The 23,864-nt window shown below is 44.2% G+C and overlaps 1 protein-coding gene across 1 annotated transcript in view; it reads right to left on the bottom strand.

Moving 5' to 3' along the window:
* ARHGAP20 (Rho GTPase activating protein 20) overlaps positions 1–23,562 on the bottom strand; it is a 59,131-nt gene extending 35,569 nt beyond the window's left edge. The window contains exons 1-2 of the mRNA XM_039718736.1: positions 22,350–23,562; positions 12,392–12,477 (exon numbers count right to left, since the gene is read on the bottom strand). Coding sequence (XP_039574670.1) covers positions 12,392–12,477; positions 22,350–22,448 — 185 coding nt within the window. The 5' untranslated portion in view covers positions 22,449–23,562. The remainder of the gene's footprint in view (positions 1–12,391; positions 12,478–22,349) is intronic.
* Between the last annotated feature and the right edge of the window lie 302 nt (positions 23,563–23,864).

Below are 23,864 nucleotides of genomic sequence, written 5' to 3'. Positions count from 1 at the left end.
TAGGTTCATGTTCTTTCTGTGCTGAGGACCCCAGAAGTGGACACAGAACTCCAGGTGGGATCTCATCAGAGTGGAGTAGAGGAGGAGAACCCCCTCCCTCAACCTGCTGCCCACACTGCTTTTGATGCACCCTAGGAGACACTTGGCCCTCCTGGCTGCCAGGGCACTGCTGACTCATATTCAACTTGTCATTGACCAGGACTCCCAGGCCCCTTTCTTCTGGGCTGCTATCCAGTGTCTCTCTTCTCAATGAGTCCCTACACCCACAGCTGCCCCACCCCAGGTGCAGAATCCAGCGCTTGCCCACGTTAAACTTCATGCACTTGGTGATTGTCCAGGTCTCTAATTTGCCTACATTTCCCTGCAGGCCTCTCTCCCTTCCAGGGAGGCAACAGCTCCCCCACCCCAGGTGCAGAATCCAGCGCTTGCCCACGTTAAACTTCATGCACTTGGTGATTGCCCAGGTCTCTAATTTGCCTACATCTCCCTGCAGGCCTCTGCAGGCAACAGCTCTTCCCAGCTTGGTATCATCAGCAAACTGATGTAAGTGTACCTTCAAGTCCTGTGTCCAAGTCATTTATGAAAACAGTGAAGAGAGTCTGCCTATAGGTGTAGAGCTGGCAGCTTGCAGCATAAATCTAACCTTGCTTTGGCTACAGGCTAGAGAAGCCACCAAGCAGAGCACTGGCTAACCTTCCTCACAGTGTTCAGAGACATCAGACCTACTTTGTATATCTCAAAGGCCAGTTTTGCATGGCTCTAAAGAATAAGCAATTTATCCTTTAGGAATAATAAAGCCAATGAACTTTCAACTTCAGTGTCTCTCAACAAAGCACTTACTTTACCATTGCTGCATCACAGCTTTGGGCTAGAGAAGCCCACTGAGAGAATCAGGAGCTACCCTTTCAAGGCTAGTGAAACAGCAGCTATATATGCACCCTAAGAAATGCCTACAGTTCAGCCCACATTATTTATTTTTGCCAAAATGGATTATCAGTCAGGGAAAACATGTCATTTGTGACCAGTAGAGATAGCCCCAAAAGCAAGCAAGATCTAGAAGTTCCCCCACATTATTAATTGAGCTTATATTGGAAATGAGGAAACAGTACTTGCACTTTTTTTCTGTGCTTCCTACTCCAACCCTTAAGCTCCTAAACAGTCCTGTGAGAAAGAACTTCAATAGGAGCTTAATAGATGGTTTCCTTGTTTTTTTGCTAATGAGGCAGGACCTGCTAACTGGAGTTAGGAAGCCAAAATGGTTTACCCCTGGAAATCAGCTAACACTCAGAGACATTACCCTTCCTGTGGCTAGAGGGTGTTTTGCATTCAAGATAATTAACTTACTAAGGTAGTGAGAACAATTCTTTAAGTAACCAAAAGCAAATAGTTCCAATTTGGTGTGCAAGAGCTCATCAAATAAGGTGAGATAAGGTGGTACAAAAAACTCAACCAAATCTGTAACTCAGCAGTGGGTACTGACTCACCTTATAGTGCTGCAAACGGCAATGTTAAGGTTTCAGAACTTCAAAACACATTGAATTTAATCATAAATGGCAATCTCGATGTGACTTGAACTGTATTATAGTCAACTTGAAAAAATCATCCCAGACTTTGCCAAAATAATCACACAAACCAGATCATTGTTCTGTATGCTAAAGGAGAAGAGTGAAAAACTAAATGAAACAAGAGTTTTTCTTGTACATTGAAAACAACTGCCTATGCTCAGGCCTGAACACAGGGCAATGGAGATAGTCCTGTCCATGCTCCTGAATAATTTAGTCTCTGTCATGCTGGCAACTTATTAAAGCATATGGCTTGAAGAATCACTCCTCAGGCTAGAACGGCCACGAAGAGAATGGAGGCTACAACTGCACTACACCCATTCACAGACCTACCTCCAAAATCTGTCAGCAAGGGGCTTTGTCTTTGAAAAGTTGAGAACAAGCAAAGCCCTGTGAAAGTTCTTGATCATTCCCTCAAATGTTCTGCAGATGGAAAGTTCTTAATCATTCCCAGCTGTAGATGGAAAAGGGAAGAAATAGGGAGATACAACACGGTACTCCTCAATAATGCTATCTATCTGGAGATGTCCTTTGGACAGATCTGGCTGGGCACAAGCTATCTATAGATGGAGAAAGGAGCTGAAAACAGGGAGGCCAACAGCCATGCCCATTTCCCATGGCTTGCTCAGTCCAGCCTGCTCCATCTCCACTGCCTGTACGACCACGCAAAGCCCTGCTGGTCTCGGGGACAAGCATTCACAGCTCCCATTGCCATGAACGAGGTAGCACAGACAAGGCTCACCCACACAGAGAAATCTGCAGCTCAGAGCCCTACTTAGGCAGATATATATAGAGATAGATATATATAGAGATAGAGATATAAAATCCTCTGCATTTTTAAAGGTGCTAACTGCTCCTTTCTGTCACTGCCTCCAAACCACAACCAGTGCCCTCGGTGATTCACCCACGTGCTCAGGATCTGCCCACTTCAAATCTTCATGACCCTGAATATGCACTTCATCTACATTTGTATGGCACTTGATTGTAATAAATAATAATTAGACTTGGAGGGTGAGAGAAAGCACAAAAAATATGAGCTTGGAGGGTAGGAGTGTTTTCCAGGAAGGTGGTAGGTAAGATGTGGGTGAGCACAAAGCTAGTATGCAGCTGTAAACTTACACGGACTATTTATAGAAGGGACTTTAATAAACAAGCATGAAACTCTCTTAATCACATGGGCTGCCAATCCATTTCTGAAAATCTGCTGTCAATTGATCCCTGCTATGCCAAGGGAGCTTCGTTCTGAGGATGCTGGGCATGTTTGCATGCTGTTATCTTTGGTAAATTTTATGCAGTTGAAGCAGCACTTTGTGAAAACAGTGCACATTCCAGAAATAGCAAGTCTATTTTCTGCAGCGCTCCTTTAAAGTCCCCTAGGCCATCACCGTTATGGGTACAGGAGCTTTTGTACCATGAAAAAAGTGAGACCTGCTTGGTTTTTCAAACAGCATTAGTTGCTAAGTTTCACAGTGTTTGATTCTACTTTACAAGTGTTCTTTACTGGTTGCAGCTTCTTTTTTACAAGTAATGTGTTTGAACAAATATGGGGCAGTCACCCCTCACCCCTGCATTTTCCCTTATGGACTGTGCCCCTGGATCTTACAGGGAGTCCTCTGACCTGGAGCAAGCATCAGCCTCAGTTCACAGCCTCCAGCACAGGGCTGTCCTCATTCTACGCAGGCAAGCAGCTGGACCTCAGAAAATTATACCCAAGATCAAGCAGTGAGTCCCAGCAGGGTCACAAAAACTTCCCACCAAAATGTGCTGCAACCCACTCTCCAGCACTGGCAGGGCAAGCACAAGCCTGGACAGTGGCAGGAAGATATATGTTGATTGAGACTGGGAGCAAGTTTTACTCAGATGAATAGACTAATTTACATTTTAGGGCAGAAATCAAGGTTAAAACTAATATTTATGAAATTGGATATCACTCCTCTGCTTCCAACACCCAGTGTGCACATTTGAATGCAACATATATTGAGAAAATATTCCAACTTAAATTATAACAGGATTCTAAAAATTGTCTTGTATCATCTCTGCATGATGTCAAAACCTTATGAAACATTAAAATTATTATAGAGAATAAGGTGCTTTGCACTAAATGTTTCAGGTGCTGAGGCACATAACAGACTACTTTTCTGTAGTCTGGCAGTAAAATATCACATAGCTGTAGGGTAAAATGCATCATTAAAACAAAATCCTCACACTTTTCAGGATGGAAGCTTGGCAGCTTAACTGTAAACAAAGCTGCACTTAAGTAATTTTTACATAGCCAAAAGGACACAATTCTCTGCAGAGCAAACATGCACTACAGTGTGGAGGCTGGAGACAGGAAACTTGTGGTTTGGTTTGCTTCCAAGGCTTTGCTTCCAGCTGCAAGGTGTTTACTCTGAAAATTTAACACAAGGGTAAAATTTTCTATTGGTATAAATTAGCACCACACGTTTTGGTCATATTTTGCCTATTTCCACCAGAAAACAATTTAGGGCAAGCGATGTAAATCCTATTGAAAAGCTCTTGCAGTGTGGGTGTTCTCCAGTCAGCCAGCAAGTTCAAGGGGTTTTGGTCTATGGCCCCCTGAGCAAGGGAGACATTTGGAAGAGGACACATTCACAGGCAGAAGTCAATAAAAGCTTTTTGGCCTTTGGAAGAATCAATGCTCTGTTCCCCACTGCAGTTCTCCCTCACTTTTACTGATTGAAATAGCAGCACCACCTTGAGTTACTCTCTCTTCACAGTTGCACCAGGGAAATGCCATTCCAGGCACTGTCTACCCAAACAGAGATCTCATTGTTCAGACCAAAAAAGAAAAGAAAAGAAAAAAAAAGGTCTCAGAAAAGTGGCCTTTTGGGGGAAAAAGGATAATAAAGAAAACAAAAAAGGAAAAAAAATAGGATGAACTGAGGCAAAAGAAAAGTCCAAAAGCTAACACCCCAGGTCTACAGCTCTGCACCATGGATGTCTGAGTTTTTGGAACTTCTCATGGCCTTACAAGAATCCTGGATGCACAGGCTACCTTTGCTACTACCAACCAAGTTTCTTCCTACCCGTTCTGAGGAGGGATACAGAGAAGCAGTCTGGGATCTCAGTCCCACTAAGAGATCCCGTGTTATTTCAGTTGGCTGAAGAGATACAGTTTTTGTCCTACCTTAACTTTTTTGAGAAGCAATAATTGCAATTTCGAGAATTAATCCCACTTAATCACAACTGGAACATTTAATAGCCTGGCTCAACTCCGTTGACTTTGACTTACCTCATGGATGAAACTGACCTTTTATTCAAAAGGTGTTTTCATAGATCTTCTTGTAAAGTGTATTACAAGAGTTCAGCACAGGTCATGTAACAGCCAGGAATTCAGGGTTACCAAAACTAGGTAGGACATTCTGCAGATCTCTACAAAAACAGGTAATTTAAAGCTGATGTGCACATGAGGTAAAAAGACTGGTGTGGACATCTAGAGATCCCTTCTGGACCATCATGAATGGCTGTCAGAGCCTACATGTTTCTGCTGACCCTAACATCTCCAGCTCTATGGCACACAGGCTGCAGATGGACAAGAGTAAGGCACTGGTGTGACCATGCCCTTTCAATAGGGAAATGGCATTTTCTAGTTGACTGCCTGAGTTTGGTGCCTGTCAGTCACCCCACTCAATCACTGGATAACAGCAGTGGGGCTGCTCATGGAATCTCAGAGTTTCACTACCCAAGAGCCCTTTCCCTTTAGGCTCTGATTTTCCCATTATCGAAGAAGCATTTTAGATTTTGATTAGATCTTAGGGAGAATTCTATACTGTGATTGTGGTTAGGCACTGGCAGTTTGTCTAGAGAAGCTGCAGATACCCCATCCTTGGCAGTGTCCAAGGCCAGGCTGGATGGGGCCCTGAGCAACCTGGTCTAGTGGAAGGTGTCCCTGTCCACGGCAGGGAGCTCAGAAGCAGATGATCTTCAATGTCTCATCCAACACAAGCCATCCTATGAGTCTACAAACTGTGAGACACAGGGGGTGAACTCCACAAAGCTCCACCACAGACATGAAGAGAGGATCTGCTCAGCACCTGTATTGGCTGCAGTTTGTCAGAACCACTTCTCTGAGAGAGAAAACCAATATGGGTGCCAACACGGAAGACAGCACTGTCACTTCACCTGTCAAGTTGTAACAGGAACAAATCTGGCTTTGCTTTGCCTCCAGGGCTTTGAATTATATTTTGATACTTGTACTACAGCACAGGAATTATCCTATTACAGTGAAGAGATTACTTAATATGCCTGCTGCTGCCAGCTATGGCAAGTGTAGTGACCCAGATTCCTTATGAACATGCATGGAGCCACATGCACCTGTTTGCTCTCCCATAACTCACTGCCCACCTATTTATTCAACGAGTTTTTCACGGAACTACCCAGGCAGATTAGTCAGAGGTTCCTACTCCACTAGTGATCTGAGCTGGGGAAAAAAACTGTTAGAGGATCGCCCACATCTCTGTGCCTTTTGATGATAATTACCTGTTCAGTGCTGCCAACAGTTACGCTGTGCAAAAGCAAAACTCCAGGTGTTTGGTAAGCTGTCTGGTCAGCAAGACAGTGTCTAAACAACAGAGGCACTTGAGAGGTCAGGAAGCCTCTGAGATGATGTCTTTCTGTTATGGGTTTAGAGTCTTGCCCCTGAGGTTTATTATCCTTTATTTGATCTAGCCCCCATACTCAAACACTAAAGAGTGGGCACAGAAGATACCTAAATACAGACTGTTACTCCCACAGTGTGATTAAAACCCCTCACCAGCAGCTTTGTGCGCCACGAGGATGCAGCTGGGCCAGGAGAAGCAATGCCATGTAGAGTCCATGGGTATTTAATGCTGGCCCTTGTCAGAAGTGGGAGCACCAGAGGCTGCACATCAGCCTGCACATCATTAGAGTCCTTCTGCTTGTTTACACAAGATAAATGATCACAAAGCAGACTGCGCAAGTTGGTCTGTGATTTCCTCAGGTATGCTGTTGCCCAAACTGCTTGGCCAGACTGTCACTTGGCAGAGATTTTGTTGTCTAAAATCAGCAACACACAATGGCTGGACAACAGCTGCGTTCTGCCAGACCTCAAGGCTTAATCCAAAAAGTCCTTTAAAAGGGCTGCAGCCAAAAGCACATGTGGACACTGACACATCTGGACGAGCAGAGCCCTGCACTCACCCTGATGAGCACTGCCCCTCGCTGTCTTCACACTGCCACAATTCTCTCCAAAAGGGAATCAGCTTAAGGCACTGGTGTTAAACTATTAGTCATTTATTGTAAAATTAATCCCTTATTTAAACTCCAATCTCTACAAAACCCTGCTTCCAAGCCTTCCTTCTTACCTCTAGTCCTTTCCTTTTAATAAAAAAGCAGTATACCTCCAAAAGCCGCAGCTCATTTCGATCTCCAGATGTACAAACATTGCTAAAAGCCAGTTTGTAGGTCATAAATGAAGAACTGAGGGGTTTTATCAAAAACAAACACATGCACACATACACTCACACAAAACAAAACAGAAAAAACACAGCAGAGGGGCAGGATTGCCAGTCTCTGAGTTAAAAGGCCATCTGAGGCCTCAGAAAGTTCACCTTGTTAACAGCTAATAAAATTTTATCCTCAGCTATTATTATGTAAAAGTAACTTTTGTGTTCAAACACTTGGTTCAAGGAAGCAGTAGTCCAGTGTTATAATTAGCTTCAATCAAGTATGAATTAGATATACTAGAAACTGACAACTTGTAGAATATAAGTTGAATATACAATCACAAGTTGTTTTAAGTATAATCCATTAAAAAGGAAGAGCATTAAATACAAAATAGCAATTTAAAAACAATTATTATTTTTTCCACAAATTCATGTATGTTTACCTTACGTAGGGAAACATGACATATTGAGGGGAGAAATCCAGGGCAGTTCTCATGTAGAGACTTCTGCCTATTCTGATTAAGCACAAAATATTAAAACATCAAAACTTTTCATGAAATAAAAAAACCTCACAAAAAAATCCCAATGAAGTTTCTGGAGGCTGAATTAAATCTAAGAATTCGATCCAGAAGCAAAGTCACCTCTGTTTGCTTTGGTGCCTGAGTCTCTAGGAGTAGGATTTTCCCTCCTTCCAGATGCCTAGCGGGATCGTACCTGTCCATGCCAACTCCCGCTCTCCTCGCTGGCGGCGCACAGCTGCTCCGGAGGCAAATTCCCACGGACCACACGTGGAAGGCGCACCTGGAAACCGGCAGGCACACACAGCACGGCCTTTGCCCCTCACAGCCCTGCACGCTCCCGGCTGGGGCGCTGCCAGCCCCGTGCCACCCCAGGGCGAAGCCGTGCCCCCACCAGCAGTGGCACCATCGGCCGGCCGGGCCGTGGCGGGCCTGGCCCATGGCACCGCTCCTCTGCCCGGCACGGGCGGCCTCTGCCAGGGAGGTGCCATCCACAGCCCACGCTCCAGCAAACGCTGCCATGGTGCCAGGGGGCCGTGCAGCAGCGACACCCACCTCCGCACGGGCAGACAGGAGAGCTTCTGCATCAGGGCCTCATCCTGGGCCAGCAGGTAAAAACGGCCGTGGCGCGCGGCCCAGGGGCCTGCGCTCCCCGTCCATTGCCTCGCCAGCCAAACTTGCAAGGCAAGGTTATTCACCAGCATGGAAATGACTGAAGAACGAGCTAAATTACTGCGGCTGAAATATCTACGTAACAAGCTGGTTACTCGCAATGAACTTTCATCCCCTTCGTCCCTGCCGTCAGTTTTGCCTGAAACACCAGCTACCCATCTTCCCTGTGAAAAAGAGACAGTTAAGGCATTCTGGCAATTTACATTTATTAAAAGTCTCTATTTTTGTCTTATTCTAGTCCCATAGCTTGGATCATCCACATTTCTTCTGACTAAAGCCCTGAAAACACAATGTCCAAGACTCCGAGAACACTGTGTATTTGACTCGTGCCAAGTGGAATGTATTACTAGATTACACATATGATCTTCGTTATCTGGGATATTTAGCCTTTGGCACAGGACCCCTAGAAGATGACATGCCAGAACCACTTACTGTGCACTGGAAGAAGGAAGAACAGCCTCTCTGTGAATGGCATAACATTACTTCTATGTAAACAAGGAGAGGAAACACCTTGGAAACTTGTCGAATCTCCAGTTTTTACCTTCCACTTCTCCAACCATAAAAACCACACAACGAAATTGAGTAGAGGTAATATTTTAGGAACTTCCTCTTCAGGTTCTTTAGGGATTTATTAATAAAACTTTCTAAAAAATATCCTTTGGGATTTTTCTTAAAAATAGCCTGTGCTTCCAGCTTACACCAAAATAATATCATAAACGCTCTTCATACTGTAAAAAAGAGTTGTTACATTTTCAGTATTTTAACACCTTTAATGTGTAGAGACACATATCTATACATGGTCTTCTAGACTCAGAAATTGTGAGGTTATATTACTTGGTTTCAGCATGTAAAAATATCACCTTCAAAGATCTGTTGAGGTGTGCAACAGAAAAGGGGAAGCTGCTGGTGACTGCAGCACAGAGTTTGGCTGTCCCTGTGAAATATCAGAGATGCAAGCAGAAGACCACCAATGCAGAGCAAAAACTTGGGTTTTGTCACGTGTGAAAATTGGTTTGAGCGACAGCAGAACAAAAGCTGAAAAATTTACTTGAAACAAGTTTTTATTATTCTGTATCAATTATTTGGGATGACCCGATGCTTTAAATCCAGGCCTCAGACACTTCTGTTTCAAGCATGTAATTTGTACTGCACTGAACTGCATCATTAAGTCGTGCAGGTTTCACTAAAAGACACCAAGAAAAAGTAAGAGGAAGATTACAACTGTGGAACAAATCTGTGGGCAAATATAACTAACCCAAATCCTTTGCTGATTTCATACGCATTAATGGAGTTAACAATCAAATTTATTTTTTCTGCACCTGAATGAATATGAGCAAAGAAAATTACCAAAAGCTTACTTTTCCAATGTATTTCTACAATAACCTTGCTCAAAGTTCTTCTGAAGAGTATGTCTGATGATGTGAAGAGTCTTTACATGGCTATTCATCATAATTTTGTGATGAAAAAGAAGCTGTACGGGGGAAAAAAGGAAGAGAAACAAGAACAATGTGGCAATGATGGTCTGCCTATCTTCATCTCTTGGATGTAAGGGCCCAAATTCCACTATAATACCTGTACTGTTTACTATGTTTCTCTTCTGCCTGCAGGTCCAAGTCAAGTGAGGATTACAGCAAGGTTTCCCTTCTGTGCACCACCATGCCATACAGCCATCCCAGAATTCTTCTATAGGCTGAATATCATGTGACTCCTTCTATATGATTGACAAGGCAAGGAAAGATTTGTAATGAAAGCTGAATGTTCATCAAACCCAATGATACAGCAGGAGAAAAAGATGACAAGCTTTTAAGCACACATGACTTTCAGACTTGCTTCTCGTTCAGGACTGGATAAGAGGACAATGGTACAAACAAGCACTGGTTTTTCCAGCTAGATCATCTTGTCTTGCTCACATCCTTGTGTCATCACAGCTACCATAACACTACCATCGAAAACCTTAGTCCTCTGAATGCTAAATAGCCATCTCCAGATGTCACAATGGTTTCTTTGAATAAAAAGCATTAATAAACTTTAAAATGCCCCAGAGTAAGTCTGTCCAAAGTGCCACTACATTTTATGAAAGTGCCCTGTATATAAACCAGGGACACCTGACATATAAAGTGGTATAAAAATACAAACTGACTCGGCTTCTAAGTATTTCCTGCCCTTTTAAACTTTGCACTTGTTCATTAATTTCAACAAATATTGAGGTGAGCCAGCTGCTGAGGTGAGAGTATTCAAATAAATCCCTCACAGATGTTTGTTAACTTCAGATAGGAGCTTTATTATCTACAAATCATTAATCAACCATTAACAAGTAAGTGTTATGGAGTTCCAGTATTAAGGTTCACTGCCAGAGGAGAATGATAGATTTTGCAGACTGGCTGTGTCTATAAGAACTAAGAGCAGAGACAGGTTTGAGGTAAAACATTTGGAGGAGATTAGAAAACATGAGAAGTCGTTTTGTTGCTCTTCAGCTCTGCTTCAGAGAAAGCACTTCACCAGAGTTAAGCATTTACACAACAAACCGAGTGGAAAGATCAAACTCATCCATCAGTTTGGTGATGAAGAGGAATGTGCTTTGCACAGCCAAACAAGGAAGTCAGGCACAGGTGAGAACTGCTGCTCCTGTGAACAATAATAAACACCATCCAAAGTGTCACACTCTAAACTGAAAGACTCTGAAGCTACAAAATCGCCTGCTCTGACTTGAGAATCCTCAGACTTCACCCAGTACCTCTCACAAAGGCCACAGACTTCTGCTGAAAATAACAGAAGCAGCTAAATTGCTGCATGCCACAGGCAGAGGACAGACATGACTGAGGCAGCATCCATCAGTTGGGTAGGATAAGCATTGCATACAGAACAAGGAAATGCATTCCCCTCTTCAGTCCTCTCCACCACACAGCTTCCGCCAACTGGCCTTATGAAAGAACCCTTGACCCACTAGATTTGGAAATAATTCTGATCTGGGCTATACAAGCAAGACACTTAAGAAAGTATAAAATTCTTAGGTGAAAATGTAGTGTATATTACACTCGATGTCTCTCCAGCTATTTTTTATTTCTGACACTTATGGAGCAGGCAATAAAGTAAATTGAAAAAGTAGAATTGAAGAAAAGTATTGTCTGAATACCAGTGGGTAAGTGAATTTTGGCTTTCCTATTTTGCAACTCTGATTTTTTCACAGAATACTTTCTCAGTGGTCTGAAATACTGTGGAATTCTAAATGATGTCAAACCAGATATTAATTAGATCAAAGACAAAAAACTTTCCAAAGCTCAAGTACTGATTACTTAATGCACCACAGAGTAGGCAAAAATATTCCTTACAAAGCCATACTTTTATTTCCCTCAATAACATTTCTTCATAAAGAGCAATACACAGCTGGAAGCATTAACAGCCGACCAGATGGTTCATTTCTCGATAAACACGTTTTGTAAGTTTAAAGTCTAATGAACTGTAGTGCAGGGAGAAAAAAGTTATGTATGCAGAGTGGTTCAAATGGCAGGTCAGGGCTGGGGCTGGACAGGGGACTAGCTCCACAGAAACTTCCATTTCTGTGGCAGCTTTACATGGGAGGAGGATGGTCGATTCTGGCAGAAGACAAGGACAAAAAAGGCTGAATGCTTAACACCCCAAATTCAGCCCCAAAAGTGCTAATACTGGACAGGGGAAGGTTGTGATCACCAGATTCTGGCCCACAGTGTTGTCCTGAACCAGCAGGTGCTTCCAGAGCCTTGGACAGCCTGTGCCATGCAGCAGGCAATGACAGAAGAAACTTAGCTCAAACTAAACTGTGCAATTCTACAGTGAACAATCCTGAGTTACACCTGACACTGTGGAATTGTGCAAGGCAGCAAGCGTTCATCTTCCGCCCATGCCATCTCCACGGGATGCAATCAAAGCCAGTCACAAACTGTTCACAGCTGAGCAGCCCAAATGTCTCATGCCTGGTTACAAACTGCAGAGCAGCCCTGCCCACCCAGCCAAGTATAAACAGCTCAGCGGGGCAGCACTGGGGAAACCCTTCCAGGAGACCACCAGGTGCCTGGGCTGGTTCTGACACACCTTTCAGCAGCCTTTATAGTCGTGCAGCTACCGAAGGAGCCTGAATTGTGTTCAACAACCTGGTATGGATAATAGTTCGAAAACATTTCAAGTTTTGGGCTGAGAAACTGCAAAACAATACAGCCAGCAAAAGTCACTGACTCACCTTGAGGCCGATCTAGATCTGCTGAGTGCTTTGACAAAGATCAAAGATGGTGCAGACTGGCGTCTTTGGGCCAAACTCTTCATCTTCTGATTGGAAAGAGAAACAAAATGAAATCACAGGTGAGATTTGGAACAATAACTGCACACACACAGACTGGGCACAGCCACACTCCAATTTCAGACCTTGGGAAAAAGGCTGTTATTGCCCTCAGCAACCTTGGAGGGGGAAAATATTGCAGGGAAATTCCCCCTGGAGGGGGAAAATATGGTAAGAAAAGCAGGAACATTACCAGAAAGCCAGTGTAAAGAAAAGCTGAAAAGTAGTGTCTATACACAGATACTTGAGGTACCCTGCACACATGAAATAAACACCTAGAGCTGGTCCTCAACCACTTTTTTGTCCCTTATGAATTTACTGTACTTTAAATTTATCAAATATCCAGGTGGTGGCTTAAATTTCAAATACTTCATACATTTCTGTGTCACATCTGACATCTACCATAAATTAAGGTTTGGATTCTACCTGCCTGACCTTACACATTATATTAGGCTACCCTTTTTTAATAAATCTTTAGAGATTGAGCATTTTCCTTCCCTACTACTCAATTTGGAGCATATCTTGCCCCTCAGTAGTCAACAATTATATTTTTTTCATTGCTGACTAGGTATGAGAAAAATAAAATAGAGAGAGGCAGGACAATTGTTAGCACAGAACTAGGAAGAGAATGAAAAAAAGGAGACACTCAAAGACAGAGAACACCCCAGGGGAAAAAAAAAGAAAGCACAAGGAAGAGATTAAAATGTCAGTAGCTAACAAGAGAGCTTGGATTTCCAGTCAGTGAAGTTGAACACAACAATAAAAATATCGAGCAAATAAATACCACTGTTTTCCCCAGAGGTAGAAATTTTCAAAAGCACCCACAGAGACAAAAATACACATTTTCCTGAATGCAAATGTATTCACCACAATGCATTCCGTCTCCCTCCTGCAGCCAGAAGCAGGACTGAGTAGTCCTGGCCTAACCCTGGAGGGCTGTCTTGAACTGGTTGTGCAGCCTGCTGCCAAGGTGCATGACCTCTCCCCTCACTGACCCTCCACCAGAAGGGTGACTGTTACCTTATTTAGCTCAAATACTTTTCAGAATAAACTGGTGAACAAAAGAAGCAGGGTCAAACTCCTCCTGAGACCCTGACAGGAGAATATCCACTGATGCAGTGGTACCTTACAGCCACCACTGAGAGCCCACGAACAGGTGAACCTCTGACAGCCATGAAGGCTCTGTTCTCAGCTAATCACAAAGCATGACTCTCTTCCTTCATACAGAAATAACCACTGACTACCAGGACAAATACGTCAGGACAGTCGGAACAACTGATTCTTCTGCCAGTGTGTGTGCTGGATGTGGCAGGCATTCTGTTTGGGCAGGTGCACAGTGTGCTCCCCTCGGATAAACTGAACTCTGTATTTTACTCGCCTGTGACAAGTGCATTTATTTTACTGACTGCAGTCCATCTGTTATTGTGTCATTTTTTTGGTTCTCTCTTTATTGATGTAGAGCACGCTTGTTTGTTTTGTCACTCCGTTACAGCTATTGTGCAGCAATTGTTATAAATTCAACTGTGTCATTTCAATTCGCCTTTTAAAATTATCCCCTCCTCCCTACTTTATCAAAACATAACCTTCTCAAGACTGATAAATTAAGTCTTAGAACATTTAGCTGTCTCCAATTGGACTATAACTGAAGAATAAAAGATTACTAATAAAAGAGATGCCCATTTTTAATAGTTTTAAAATAAATAAGAGAAATTGTTCTAGTGAATTAAATCTGTTTGTCTTACTGCTAGCTAATCTGAAAAGCTGTTAGAGGTTTTAAAAGTAGCATACCTGTAAATACAAAGACAAAAAGAGATCTGTGTAACAATGCAGTGTAACATACTACAGAAGACCAGCCACATATGTCACACAACAGGCAGATTTCAGGAGTTAATATAAAGCATCACCTCCCAGTGGGAAATTTACTGCAATTTACACATTACTGGGCAGGTGGCTTTTGTGGGGGGTAAAACCTGGAGCATCTCAGCTCCTGCAAATGCAGTGGAAGTTTGGTTACACTTTCAAAGAGATCTTCAGGTCTGAAAAGAAAGCCACTGGAGGAAAAAAAGGCAGTATTTTAAAAACTATGGCAATTACACCATAATTTTTCATGCTTGGGTTAGCAGCGCTGAATAGCACCTGTGCCAGTGAGAGTCTAGTCTTGACTCAAACGTCTGAAGACCAAAGTCTAGACTACAGCAGAGCTCAAATAAGCTCAGTCAGAGAGGATCCCAGCAGGTCTGTGACCCAGCCTCTCTGAACCTGCTGACAGCAAGACCCAACCAAGCAGGACACTCTGGGCCACCTCCACTGCAGGTCTGTGTTACCTCCAAGGATGAGATTCCACAGCCTCTCTGGGCAAACTCTTAGCACAGCTACTAAGCAAATCTTAACAGAAAAAAAATAACCTCAAAACATAAAAAGATCACTGATGAGAACAGGAAGATTTTCACAGCACTCAAGTGAGTCAGGTCAGCTGTATGCAAATAAACACATTACACAGAGACATTGATTACAGACAGAAAAGGGTGTTTTATTTTTATTTTGCTACATACAGTTTGGGAAGAGAAAATAAGTGACCATCATGACAATTTGAATTTATTCACTTCGAGAAGGGAGAGGATAAATTCACTTTTCCTTAAGTTGGATCCGTTTTTATTATGTGCAAGGATGGCAATGTGGAGAAGAGGAGATATATCCTGAACAGCTGTTGTGAGAGCAGATGTTTGGGAGGAAAAGGAGATGCACTGACCAATTATTTAAGCATGGGACACAGAGAAGCATTTCTCAACATGTGTCCCACATCATTACCTCCCATTTTTTCATGTAAATATTAGAAAGGTCAACACAGACAGAAATTCTCATACTTGCTGGCTGAGTCACACCCATGTGAAATGTATCACAAAATCAGTATCTATAATGAATGTTTACAGTATGCCAGATGCAAAGATGATAATCTTGTGTCAGTCAGGACAAACTAGAGTTACTTCTGTCTTCCTCACATCTAAAAGCTTGAGTTGCTGCCCCTTCTGCTCCGATTCAGGTTTAACTTCATAGTTTCTGCATTTCTGGTTGTGGTTGTCTTGACTTCTTAACAGAAACAAAAGGTTTTGCATTTTCACTTGTTGGACTGGTGGTAGTATTTGGCCAGTTTCTCATGTGGCATAAAAAAGTCATAGGCCTGTAGACTGGAAAAGAATGAATTTACACCAGATATTGATCAGACCTACAATCTGACACACTGTTTTGTAAACTGTGATGGTAGGCGGTTTATGAGCAGGCCAGCCCACCACGCTGAAGACCGAAAGCTTGCAAAAGATCACTGAAAATATGCTGTCTCTCCTCAGGAACCAGAACCCCTATGGATTATAGTAAAACTTGCCCAAGTATCTCCCAAGTCATCAGCTGGAGGAAAAATCTATTCCTGGATGCCAGTATTCAACTAATTTTGCCTTGCAGTTGAAGAGGATGATGGTACTATATGAAATTTATATAAATTAATATATTGCCAAGTTACAATATTGATTTCCACCATGGAAAAGGTAACATGTGGTAAGATAAAAAAAACTGGAACCGTTCCTGCACTTTATGTGTATCACTTTACTAGATCACACTTCTAACGAGAGTGGCAGAGTGTGAATTAAATAAAGAACATATGAAAAAAATTAATGGTACTTACAATTTATTTTGTGATGACAAGTAACTTAAGTAATGCATATAGAGTGTTTATAATATTTTCAAGTGTCTAGAAAGGTTAAAAATCTATGCACTAAATGGATACCCTGCTGCAGCTGCTGGCAGGCTAAGACAGGGACAGTGTGCGGTGATTCCCCAGGAACACACTGCCCACACTGCCAGGCTGTGCAGCCTGACCCATGCCATGGTCAGACACATGCAGGAAGATTCCTCTCCCCAGCCTCTGACTCACACACCTGAGCTGTCTACCCTGTGCTCCTTTTATAGCTGACAGAGAGAAAAGGACAATTTAGGGCACGGCTCGTCTTGTCTGAAGAAGTTTTCCTCCACTGACTGTAAAAGAAAAGTAAGGTGACCAAGAAAATATCATCATCATCAATCCTGTTCTTGCTATCTGAGCAAAGGACAGGGAACAGAAAAACGTATATGCTCAGTAACACAGGGAAGAACTGTCTTCTTGCAGTGGCTGGAGCTTAGGATGAGAAAATGTTACTTGATGTCTGTTTAAGAACAGACACACAAAACAGTTGAAAAATTTACTTAGCTCCTGAGTGACAGGTAAACACAGCAAAAATGCCTCTTCAGCAATGTGCAGATAACCTTGTTAAAGCCTGCCCTGACACTGAAGGATTTCAGGCTCCTGATTTACAGGCTCACTCCAGAAATGGGTCAAGGCTGGGACATCTGCCTGGGTCATTTAACTGGGTGACAGGAACAACCCTCAGATGTGCCAATGCCTCGAGCTGAGGATTGCTTTCAAGTGGCTAAGCTCTCCCTTTCACTGCTTTATTTTTCTAATGAAAGGAAGCCTGATTTTAACAAATCCTGCTCTCTAAATGTATTTAAGTTAATAACTGCGAGGGATTTCACCCATGCAAACTCTGCTCTTGTTGTCTGAGCAACAAAACACATCTGTGCCACACACTCCTGGTTTAGCTAGATATGAACCAAAGCACTGACAACAAATCCTTGCCAGAAACTGTGAGGCAAAGTTCAGCAAAATGCCTGAAAATCAAAAATATCACCACAACCCTCAGCATATAGCACTTAATTTTGCAGAACAACTGGGCAGCACTCCTCCCCCTGTATCACTGGCCACTTAGGAGAGGCAATAGATTATATTTTCCTACATACTATAATCCAGTATTTGTTAGACTTACAGACTTGAATTGTCAAAAAGCACCAAAAATAACAAGAATTCTTATACTTTGTTAAAGCAAGAAATGGACCTATGCTGACCTATAGCATTCCTGAGCCTCATAATCAGGGTGAGAAGATGACTGCATTTGAACTGCTGGCTCAAGCAGCAGAGATGTAGGTCCCACAGAGAGACCATTTACCATAAAGGCAGAGCAGGTGACAAAGCTATGTGCTTTTGTTTATGCTGGCAGAATACTTTTACTTACAAGGGCCTTCCTAGAAAGCAAGCCATTTTTGGATGGATAATTGTGGAGAAAACAATTGCAGGGGCACAAGAGAAAAGAGTTATCAACACAGTGGAACCAAAAGCACATCATCATGGAACAGCAGCTGCTAGAGAGCACAGCAAAGACTGAAGGCCATCTCAGAGTAGAAAGAAAAATGGATAAAAGAAGCTAAGAGCAACACATGTTTCACCATACTTCCCAAAGGACACAAATCTTTGGAAGCACTGATGTGGATGTCTTCAAAGGATTCCAGTCATCTACATCACAAGATGAAGATGTGGAAGATCAGTAAATACATCACAGAGGAGAAGAACATTGAGTATGCTGCTTGTGGGTCCTACAATGAGTCTCAGACCAGTGACTTTGTTTGTGGTGGTCTTATTGAAGCCCAAAGTTTCCTTTCAATCTTGCCACAAAGCATGAAGGTTAACACATGGATAAAATTCTGCCCCAGTTTCTGTGCATAAAGACTTTCTCAGGAGCAGTTTAGAGATGACAGAGAGAGGAGATTAACCACACTCCACATCCATGCTTCAAACAACATTAAGTAAAGAAGCAATAATTTGTTATTTGTAGTTCTTGGGTGTTACATCCCACATGACCTATCATGCCTGTCTCTATCCTACTGCCACCAGGAGGGGCAAACAAAAACCCAGGAACAGGAAACTCAAGAACTCAAGAATTAGAACACATTGTTTTCTGCATAATTTTCAGTTTCTCTCATGGACAGAGGAATGAAGGATTGCTAACACTAGTTCATAATTAAATCAGCACCAGGAGGCACATCACAACAGGGAATTACCACAAGCCAGGACAGCCCATCAAGGTGATTTTAACCTAATGACCCACTTTGTGGGTGATTTCGTTAAAGTAGGAGCTTTTTCAGTCCTCATCAGAGACAAAATAGCTACAGGATATGTCGGCAGGATGATAGGAATTGCTCATCACTCCACTAAACAGTGCCAGAAGCCTTCCCATGTGTCTAAAATTTCCAGCACTATCAGGTGTGATTTTAGAACAACCCACCAGATCCTCAGCCAGGACCACAGTAAACAGGACAGAATCTTGCAGGAAGAAGAAATCCCTGCTTAAGGAGATTTGTCTTAAAAAAGATAAATTTCTTGGCATGAGATCAAGGTATCATACAATACAATGGCAAATACCTACTTGATTCATCTTTTCAGAGTAAAACAAGGGATGAAGATTATGTATGAATACTCTTCCAATGTCATTAATTTGTTTGAATTTATCCATTTAATGCAGCATCGAGGAACATTTTCCCTGCCAGTAAACTGTTGCTGCATTTGTGATCAGAATCACAAAGACACACATATTTACAGTGACGGAATTGCCAGTTTTCAAGTTTCAAACCATAAAAGCTGCTTTGGGTAGTATTCAAAATGGTTAATTTTTTGCACACTCTGTAGGTGTAAATATTAAAAATTGCTGAGCCTCCAAAACATTTTAAGCAGTTACTTAAAATGTAAAGGAGGCAGCAAAAATCCTAGGACTGACTCCTTGTGCTACCAGATATTGCTTTGCGTAAATATTCAGGGTTGGTTGGAATCTAGTCCCTCTGAGAAGAGAGAAGTGAAACACCAGGAACTTATAAATATGGTTAAATGACCCAGCTGCTACTGCTGACACAGTTACATTGGCATAGAAGACATCTCTGCTGCATAGTTTGTTCTGACAAATTTGTAGAAATAAGCTCTGTCAGTATCATCACTTTTACTCGTGCTACTGCAATCCACTTCAGAGTTGCATCAATTCACTGGTATTGGTTTCTAAGCTAAACAGTCAACACAAAACTTCTCTGTAGGTCAATCACACATAGTGACTCCAGTGACTCCAGTAAAGGAGGGAAACTAGCCCAGAATTTTCCAAAAGCATTAACTAAAACACCGCACTTCAATGTCACCTTTTAGCAGAGCGTTGTGAGCATTTAACAGAGAGAACCTCCCACAGACCGCGAGGTAGGTTAGCAGTGCAAATTATTTTGCATGCCAAGAATAGGCACAGAAACGTTTCCAGGATGCTAGTTTAAATGGCCATATAAAATACATGAAAAAAGCCCTAGACATTTTCTGTCCCTGTTCTGGTTCTGTGGTGTGATCAAGCACGTGATCCTTCAGCTTCGTTTTGACAGCCAAGTGGAAGATGAAGTAGGAGTTCAGAAAACCACAGAACAATGCAGCAAATCCCAGCTAATTTGAGAAAACAGTCATGATAATAAAAAGTGAGAAAGGTTCAGTGGTTGCCTTGCATCACATATTTAGGGGTAGCTTTTGCCAGAAAGCAAAACAGTTGATGTTAAATATATATTTGCAACAAAATTGTTTAACTTGACATGCTGTGTCACCAGCATCAAAACTGATTTCTTGCCAACACATTCTTTCATTTCACTGTATGCAACCAATACAAACAAGGTAAGCTCCCTGTTACCAAAAAAGACTTTCTGTATTGTGAAAAAATGATGCTTTGGCACTGAGTAGAAGACAACACAGAGTCCAAAGGACTCAAGCAGTAAAAGAAATATTTGAACTGAGATCCAGCTTCAGGAAAAATTAGGAATTCTCCTTTCCTGTACATGGATAAAGGTAGGAATCTTCTTCCCCAGAGAGACATAAAGAGGTGACATGCTCTCAAGGAAGCACCACAACTGTGGACAAGCAGCTGAGCTGCAGGCTGGATGTTGGTGGCTGCCTGTGTTGGCTGTGCATGGGGTACAAAGCTGCCATATGCTGCAGGGCCCAGCCAGGGTCTCAAGCTGCTTCTCCACAGGAGGATCTCCATCTGTACCCCCACTGCATGTGCCTCCACGCTGAGGAATTCCAAAAGGGCTGCCAAGATCTGTAAAAAGTAATATCCCTGCTCTCTTGTCAGCGTTGGCAAAAACAAGGTCTGCATTCCTTCGACTGTGGGCTCTTTGGAACACGAATAGGAAACACAAGTGCTACCATTAATATTTGTCCTCAGAATGCTGAATAATGAAGTGGAACTTGCACAATAAAAACGTTCATCTTCGCAGTACTCAAACATAACTTCTCATTTCAGGTGGGTGCCTAGCATCAGGGCTCTGCCAGGCTGGAAGGTACGTGGTATTCTGTCTTCAGCAAAAATGAAAGAAATGTTTGATAGAAATCAAAGCTGCACCTGTAGCCATCTGAAATTAGATCACAGCACTTGGAAAGGGTGAGTATCTACTCCATCATTTTGCCCGGCTGGGCAGCAGAAGGTACTCCACCACCTTGTGTAGGTGTATCACACGCCCGGTTCAGAAACCAATCAGGTATTAACTGCAGTACTTTAAGTGTAGAGGAAATCTTGGCGAAACTCTCTCCAGGCAACCATTCCACCACTGACAGCAGCTATCATAAGAAGAGGTCCCCAGGGCTGCAGTCAGGCTGGAGCACTATGTGGCTTGGTGGAACACAGCACACACAGACACAACCCATGGAAACACACAGCATCACCTCCCAGCCTGAAGAGACACATCAGCACTGCTGTGCCACGGCCAGCAAAATCCCAGGGACTGCTTAGCCACGGAATTGGAAACAAGCTCAGACTTTACTACCATCCTAAACTGTCACCAGGTGGACAGATTTACTAAGGGACACTGAAACCTGGCCAGTCATTCTAATCCTGCCAGCCTGTTTGGCAGTCGTCTAAAGTGTACCTCTAAAGCCAAGGCAGTGAATAGATTCAAATGTCATTGTGAAGCAAAATCTGCAAGGCAGCAAGGTACCAGCTCTACTTTGGATAGAAAACCACTTCAGCACTTGCTAAACCCAAGAGAAAAAAAGAATTCCTGTTTTATACAGCAGGAAGGATCTGGTTATCACAGCTCGCTTGTTACAGCTAAGTAAAAGGCAGGAACAAGTGCTTGCCTGTATGCAGAAGAGAGCATTTTGCACTTGATTGTGTCAAATGCTGAAAAGTAATCTGAGACATCAAACAGATTTAACCACCAGTTTTGAAGATGGGATGAGGTTCTTCTGCTATCAATTGTATACACTTTGAATAAGGTGCTTCTTCAGGGAGCTTCTTATATTCCTCTTGCACAAAGCACGTGCGAGAGCAGCCACCAAACACCCTCATCTCTACCAAACCCTTCCCTCGCTCTCTCCAGGCACACATCCCTCTTCGATCCCCTGGATAACCGCTCTGCAATCCATTCCCCAGCTCCGATACCCACCGAACAAAACCTCCAGAAACCCATCCAGCAAAACGTCCTTTAGGCTTCCCCAGGAAATCCATGTAGCAAACCCCTGATCGGTCCAGCACATCCACGCAGCAAGGCTTTCCGCGCCAGATCCCCGGGAAATCCCTGCAGCAAAGCCCAGTGACCGCACCGAACAGCTCCGAGCAAACCCTTCCGAGCCGCCGGGACAGCTGGGCAGCGCCGCTGCTCACCTCCCCCGGACCCGCCGGCAGCAGCCTCCCGGTGCTCCCGGGACACGCGTGCACCCACGCCGAGGTGCCCGGGTTATCCAGCCGCCAGAAGCCCCCGGGCACACCGGGCACGCCGCGCTCCCGGCTCCGCGGGGAGCCTGTGCTCGAACGCTTCCCGCCGACAGCCCCGGCTCCGCCAGCGGATCCCCCGACCCCGGTTCCGAGGGCGGCGTGCAGGACCCGGGCAGACGGCGCGGCGGAGGGCGCGGTGCCCGCCGCGGGAAGCTCCGGGACGCGGACGAGGACCGGGGGGCGCTTTCCCGTGTGGTCTCCGGGGGCGGCCTCACCTTCTTGCTGTCGGCGGCGGCGAAGCCCCTGCTCTCGCCGCTCACCGAGGACGAGCGGGCCGGGCCGAGGTGCTCCTGTTGCGGGGACATCACGTCCATGCAGCCCCGCGCCGCCGCGCTCCCGCCGCGGGGACACGCGCGCGGACGGGCGGGAGCTGCGGGATCCCGGGAATTGGGACGGGTGTGGCAGGGGCAGGGCACCGCGGGGTGCCGCAGGGTCCCAGAAGAGCCTCGGGTGTTGTGGGGACGGAGCGCTGTGGCGGGAGGTGCAGGCTCAGCGCTGTGGGGCGCCGGCAGCGCGGCGGGTGTTGCGCTGTGCCCACAGAGCTGTGGCGCCCCGAGTGTCCCTGCAGCAGCCGGCTCCGCGCCGGGCACGGCCTCCCCTGGGCCCTCCCGCCGGACGTGCCCGTCTGAGGGGCGAGCCGTGGGCTGGGTGCAGGGCTGGTTGGGTCCCTGGTGAGGGACAGAAGCACCAGAGGCTGCCCGTGCGCTGGGGGAGGCCGAGGGGATGCCGTGGTGCTCCGGAAAGCCGTGAGCAGTACGGAGGAACCACTAGTTCCACTAATGGATGGTGCTGGCTCAAGAACAAATGGTTGTAAGGAGGCTATAAATAAATCTCAGCTGGAGAAGGGAAGAAAGCGTACCGATCGTACTGATCCCAAGAGGAGGAGGATCCCTGCCAGCCAGGAGCAGAAGGTGTAGCACTCCGAGTGGTCCTGGTTTGATGCAGCTGTCATGCTGGTACATTATTGTATACCTTCATTAAACGTGGTGTCTTCAGCAGCGGGGAGCTACTCCTGATCACCCAGGAGGTTCTTTCTAACCCTTCCTACACTTTCTGGGGGATATTTTTATCTCCAGCCTTTCTAGCTGTTACAGACTCCACATGCATTTTCTCCCACGTTGATCACAAAAGAAAAAGCAGAGAGGCCCTACATCTCGTGTGCAGCTTTTCAAAACCACCGCTTTCCTTCTGCAAGATAAGTTTTTACATCCCTGTGGTGAATTGGATTGGGAAGAGTTTCAGCTTTAACAAGATTCCTTTACATCTGGAGGGCCCAAGCTGGTTCTCCTTCTGGAAGCATAAATGGATGTGCTGCTTCTGCAGCTTTGTGGTGGTGGCTCTTGCCATATATGACTAAAATAGTAGTAAATTATGAATTTGGTTCCATGTTGTGTAGCTACCCTGGATGCATTATTTAGGCTCAGCATGTCCATGTAAAAGTGCTTCAGTGATCTCTTTGTTGAGATTGATGTGGGCATCTGCCCTCTCCTTGCACCCTCATTTTTGTGAGTCAGTGGAATCACGTAAGGAAAGATTAAATATTTAAGTCTGGAATGCAGTATGAGTTCTTCTGCCTCCTCAGAAGCACTGGGGTTTTGTGGATCTGACCTGACTTTTTCTCCCTACTGTATGACTGACCAATAAAAAGAAACTCATAGATACCGTGACCACCAGGAAACAGTTCTCAGACGACACTGTCTGATTTCAGAAAGCCCAGCAGGCTGCCCCTG

Source organism: Passer montanus, unplaced genomic scaffold (genome assembly GCF_014805655.1).
Source record: "Passer montanus isolate IOZ18808 unplaced genomic scaffold, ASM1480565v1 scaffold4, whole genome shotgun sequence".
Lineage (NCBI taxonomy): Eukaryota > Metazoa > Chordata > Aves > Passeriformes > Passeridae > Passer > Passer montanus.
The sequence above is the reverse complement of the archived record's forward strand: the minus strand, read 5'-3'. Positions and strand labels throughout refer to the sequence as shown.